Here is a 6,000-nt window from a genome sequence, read left to right on the forward strand (position 1 = left end):
TGTTGCAGTGTGTAGTACCAGCGATCTAATGATCACTGGTTCAAGTCCCCTAGGGGGACTAATAAAATGTGTAAAAAAAAAAGTAAATAAAGTTATTATAATATATTTAAAGTCCAAAAAAAAAAACTTTCCCATTTTTCCACTAAAGTAATGTAAAAAAATAAAAAACAATAAACAAAATTGGTATTGCTGCATCTGTAAAAGGCCAAACTATTACAATATACCATTATTTAACTCACACTGTGAACACCGTAAAAAATAAAGAATTTAAAACGCCAAAATCGCTGTCTTTTGGTCACCTTAGATTTAAAAAATTTTTTTATAAAAAGTGTTCAAAAAGTTGTATGTACCAAAAATGGTACCAATAAAAACTACAGCTTGTCCCGCAAAAAATAAGCCCTCACACTGCTCAATCGACCAAAAAATAAAAAGAGTTATGGCTCCCAGAATGTGGTGAAACAAGACGTTTTTTTTAAATGGTGTCACTAGAAACTGCAACTCCTCCCGCAATAAATAAGCCCTCACACCACTCTACTGATCGAAAAATAAAAAAAAGTTATGGCTCTTTGAAAGCGGGAAGGGAAAAATTTAAATGAAAAAGCAAAAAATGGATCAGTCCTTAAAAGGTTAATTAATTTCTAATGAAAAAAACATTTATGACCTCTTGGGGTATTGCAGTACTTGGGAGAAATTGCTGTACAAATGTTGGGGTGCTTTTTCTCCTTTATCCTTTGTGAAAATGAAAAAATACAACATTTTTGTGGAAAAAAATGTTGCTATTCATTTTTACGGCCTAATTATAATAAATTCTGCAAAAGGCCTGTTGGTCTAAATGCTTTCTATACCCCTAGATAGATTCCTTAAGAGGTGTAGTTTCCCATATGGGGTAATTTTTTTAGGGGTTTCCAATGTTTTGGTCACTCAGGGGCTTTGCAAATGTGACATGACACCCGAAAACTATTCCAGCTAAATTTGAGCTCCAAAAGCAAAATATTGCTCCTTCTCTTCTGGGTCCTGACGTGGCTCCAAACAGCAGTTTATTACCCCATATGGCATATTGCCGTAATCAGGAGAAATTGCTTTACAAATTTTGGGGTTCTTTTTCTCCTTTGTTTATTGTAAAAATTAAACATTTCTATGTTTTTTCAGAAAAAAAGTCGATTTTCATTTTCACGGTCTAATTACACTAAAGTCAGCAAAAAAACAAAAACGTGGGGTCAAAATGCTAACTATACCCCTAGAAAAATTCCTTGAGGGGTGTAGTTTCCAAAATGGGGTCATTTTTGGGGGGTTTCCACTGTTTTGGTCCCTCCAGGGTGTTGCAAACGCGATATGGCACTGAAAACCAATCCAGCAAAATCTGCACTCCATAATCCAAATGGCGCTCCTTCCCTTCTGAGCTCTGCCGAGGGTCCAAACAGCAGTTTATTACCACATATGGGGTATTGCCGTAATCGGGAGAAATAGCTTTACAAGTTGTGGTGCTTTTTATTCTTTATTCCTTGTAAAAATTAAAAAATATATTTTCAGAAAAAAAGTAGATTTTCATTTTAACAGACAAACTCCAAAAAAAATATAGCAAAAGACCTGTAGGGTCAAGATGCTAACTGTACCCCTAGATACATTCCTTGAGGTGTGCAGTTTCCAAAACCGTGTCACTTTTGGGGAGTTTCCACTGTTTTGGCACCACAAGACCTCTTCAAACCTGACATGGTGCCTAAAATATATTCTAAAAAAAGGAGGCCCCAAAATCCACTAGGTGCTCCTTTGCTTCTGAGGCCGGTGTTTCTGTCCATTACCACAATAGGGCCACATGTGGGATATTTCTAAAAACTGCAGAATCTGGGCAATAAATATTGAGTTGCGTTTCTCTGGTAAAACATTCTGTGTTACAGGGAAAAAATTTATTACAAATGAATTTCGGCAAAAAAATGTATTTTAAATTTCCCTTCTACTTTGCTTTAATTCCTGTGAGACGCCTAAAGGGTTAAGAAACTTTTTGAATGCTGTTTTGAATACTTTTAGGGGTGCAGTTTTTAAAATGGGGTGATTTATGGGGTCTTTCTAATATATAAAAAACCACAAAAAAGGCCATACTCACTAGGTAGGTGGGTGGGTGAAAACCCGTTCCCATCAGGACGCAGACGGGTCAAAGAATGCTGCAGAAGGAGTGTGCATTAAATAGTGATAGCCCCTCCCACTAGTCTTGAGGGGAGTGGCGGACTAAGTGCTCAAAGGTGTGCGATAAATGTGTGTCAGTGTAGTGCTAGGGTGTGAATGGATGGTAAAAAATACATATGTATGTATGAAAGTGTCAGAACTGTGTAATAAAAATAAATAAATAAAATAAATGTGATGAATAGGGGTCAGTGCTGTGAATAGTACATGGGGTGTCAGTACTATGTGTAATACGTGGAGGGATAATGTGCTGGTCCCTCCACGTATTACACATAGTACTGACACCCCATGTACTATTCACAGCACTGACCCCTATTCATCACATTTATTTTATTTATTTATTTTTATTACACAGTTCTGACACTTTCATACATACATATGTATTTTTTACCATCCATTCACACCCTAGCACTACACTGACACACATTTATCGCACACCTTTGAGCACTTAGTCCGCCACTCCCCTCAAGACTAGTGGGAGGGGCTATCACTATTTAATGCACACTCCTTCTGCAGCATTCTTTGACCCGTCTGCGTCCTGATGGGAACGGGTTTTCACCCACCCACCTACCTAGTGAGTATGGCCTTTTTTGTGGTTTTGATATTTATGTCCCATTTTTTCTGTTTGTGTTTCTAATATATAAGGCCCTCAAAGCCACTTCAGAACTGAACTGGTCCTTAAAAAAAAGCCTTTTGAAATTTTCTTGAAAATGTGAGAAATTGCTGCTAAAGTTCTAAGCCTTGTAACATCCTAGAAAAATAAAATAATGCTAAATAAAATGAGGCAAATATAAAGTAGACATATGGAATATGGGAAATAGTAACTATTTTGTGTGGTATTACTGTCTGTCTTACAGGCAGATACATTTAAAATGAAAAAAATCTGAATTTTTGCAAATTTTCTTTACATTTTGGTGTTTTTCACAAATAAGCAATAAATTTATTGACCACATTTTTCGACTATCATAAAGTACAATATCTCATGAGAAAACAATTTTAGAATCGATTGGATAGGTAAAGCATCCAGAAGTTATTACCACATAAAATGACACTTCAGATTTGAAAAAATGGGGCTGGTCCTGAAGGCCAAAATGAGCTCGATCCTGAAAGGGTTAATAGTGAAAAGGATGGGTCAATTTTCTGTGTTTAGCAGCCAATAATCATTTTATATGAGACTGACTAGGAAGCAAGAGCCCTCCACGGTATGTACAAGTTGCATACATTTTTCATCAGAAGCATTGTATTCTTTTAACTTTTACAACATGGATCGTTTAAATATATATATATATTTTTTAATAAACTCAACTTTATTGCACGTATTGGAGTTGTGTTCTTTCCCAATCAATTAACACTGCTAGTTGCCATGGACTAAGGGACAGGGCATCGAGTGTTTCACTATATTTTCAGATAGGAAGTCTTTATTTTATTACCAATCAAAAGCTCACAGATTTATTTGCAATATTTCTTGTGTATGTTTTCAGAAATGCTTAACAAATATCTCTGCTTTTCTACTACCCCTAGTGTAGCTTTGACAGAGCCTGCAAAAGGAAGAAGAGATGGCATGCCTGCGGCTACTATTACACACCCGAAAGGAGACCCTATTGCATCATCCAGCATTTGCTCAGAATCAAATGTGCCAACTCAGAACCGAGACTCTCTCCATTTTCACCAAGGGAATCAGGCCTGTGCAGCAGAGACAAGTTCACACCAGTATGACATCATGGGAGGAAGTTTGAAAATGCCACATAATAGAAAGGTACTAAGACGGAGCAGCAGCGTCATAACAAGATCCTCAGGTGTGGAGGTAACAGAAAAGAAAATCTCTTCAATAAGCTTGTGCTTGGACGGTGTGGAGACAGGACCGTCCCTGTCTGAAAAGAGACTTGAGCTTCCATTAGGGAAAAAAATATCCAAAAGTTGTTCCCATAGTTCAGTAAATACACTCAGTGAAAGTAAAGATAGTAAAAGGTCAACGTCAACTGGTTCTATGCAAAAGGTACAAAAACAGTCTAGGTCGCTGCCTTTGTTGAAAATAGATGCAAGCAACTGGAAATGTCGGGGCCCCTTTAGTTACTGCTTCCAAAACAGGGGAAAGAATTGTGATGATGAAGAAGATGAGTTTGAAGAGATAGACCATGGTAATAATAATGAAAATAAAGAACTATCATGTGTGTATCTACCACAATCACCAGTGGAAGCTCAAAAAGAAGAGCTTTTATTTATACAGAGTGGAGGAAAAGATATAGAATCTCCCAGGGGTAGTATAGTAATGGCCACAAAATATACGGAGGAGGAACATGTTGCTGGACAAACTGAATCGCGTGTCCAGAACATGGACTTTAATGAAAAGATTACCAGAATAAATGCACTAAAAGAAAAAGTTTATGCAATACCTGATGGGTTTCATGCTGCTCAAAGAGATGCGAATGACTTACTCTGCCTAATACGATCAAACCACGCCGGAAAGGGGGAAGATGCAAGCTTAGATACCTTTGACCAGGAGCTGTCTCAATATAAGCAACGACTGTCCGTTGAATCAAGACAGCTAGGTAGTGCCTGCAGAAAAATGGCTACCGCAGACAAGGGCCCAGATGAAATGCTCTCAGCTATGACCGCAAGCTTTCAAATTCTCTGTTGTTTAACAGAAGCTTGCATGCGACTAGTAAAAGCGGTAAACTCTGAAACACAACAACAAGAAATTGTAGCAAAAATAGATGAGGTGGTATTGAACTACATTTGTTTGCTGAGGGCCGCAGAGTCTACATCTGCAAAGATGTTCTGTGATTCCGGTGTTAAACTTATGGCTCGACACTCTAGTACTATGGCTGCCGTTGTAAGCACACTAACACGTTCTCTTAAAATGCTTTTGAACAAATAAGCTAAGATACTCACCACATAAACTACCTAAACAAAGCCATACATAAACCTTTTACTTTACATATGTAAAGACCAATGTAAATTGCATTATTCCCCCGTAACCACCTATACATCACAATACATCTCCAGACACGATATTGAGAGAATTGCATTACTCATTAGCAAAAATGCTGAAGTGATGCAGCCTGTTGTAAAAAAAGAAATAAAAAAATAAGCATTAGGAGCCTAATGAACCTCAGTTACTTATCTTGCATTATCTGCAGGCTTATTACGTTTGCAGTTAACCCCTGCTGCATCTTCCTCTTCTCCTACCAGCCCAGTCACGTTAGAGATAGCAAATGGAATCATAATGTAAATACACAGTATTTAATATTTTAAATTATAATTTTTAAGCTCTTAAAATGATGAAATATGTTTTGAAAATATCCAAAAAGGTATTATGATTTACTAGAGAATATATATATATATATACATATAATAAATTGATTTTTTTTTTGTTCATGATGTGTATGTGTTATTATTTACATAACAGAATGCAAACTTATCATATACTCACAATGCTCAAGGAGTTGTTCAGAATTAGATAAAAAGGGTCTGCTTTTTTCTTGTCCAGAAACACACCAAAATACCAGAACCACAATGGAACCCATTATATATAAATTGTATCTATCAGGATTTGTTGGGACCTGTTTGAAAAAAGGAATATATCACCTATTCCGTATATATATTTTTCCAAATTAAAACCAGATAGTGCTAGATATTGTTTTTATTTCTTGATTGTAGATTTTTTGTATTCAATTTTCTGTATGTGATTATGGAGGCAGCCATTTTGTCTGAGCTGCTGTTAACAGCATTTAGGGAGATGCTTTACAGCAGCCACATGGACCATAGGAAACTGTGAACAGGTGCGGACCCATTGACTTCTATGGGAGCAGGGGCGTAATT

The 6,000-nt window shown here is 36.8% G+C and overlaps 1 protein-coding gene across 2 annotated transcripts in view; it reads left to right on the forward strand.

Annotated features, from left to right (window-relative positions):
- FRMPD4 (FERM and PDZ domain containing 4) overlaps positions 1 to 5,504 on the forward strand; it is a 433,432-nt gene extending 427,928 nt beyond the window's left edge. Inside the window, exon 18 of one of the 2 annotated variants that reach the window (XM_075852758.1) lies at positions 3,700 to 3,787. In XM_075852758.1, coding sequence (XP_075708873.1) covers positions 3,700 to 3,704 — 5 coding nt within the window. In that variant the 3' untranslated portion in view covers positions 3,705 to 3,787. Of the gene's footprint in view, positions 1 to 3,699 lie in introns of both variants that reach the window. The other variant, XM_075852756.1, reaches the window with a different exon arrangement.
- The last annotated feature ends 496 nt before the right edge of the window (positions 5,505 to 6,000 follow it).

This window comes from Rhinoderma darwinii, chromosome 2 (assembly GCF_050947455.1).
Source record: "Rhinoderma darwinii isolate aRhiDar2 chromosome 2, aRhiDar2.hap1, whole genome shotgun sequence".
NCBI lineage: Eukaryota > Metazoa > Chordata > Amphibia > Anura > Rhinodermatidae > Rhinoderma > Rhinoderma darwinii.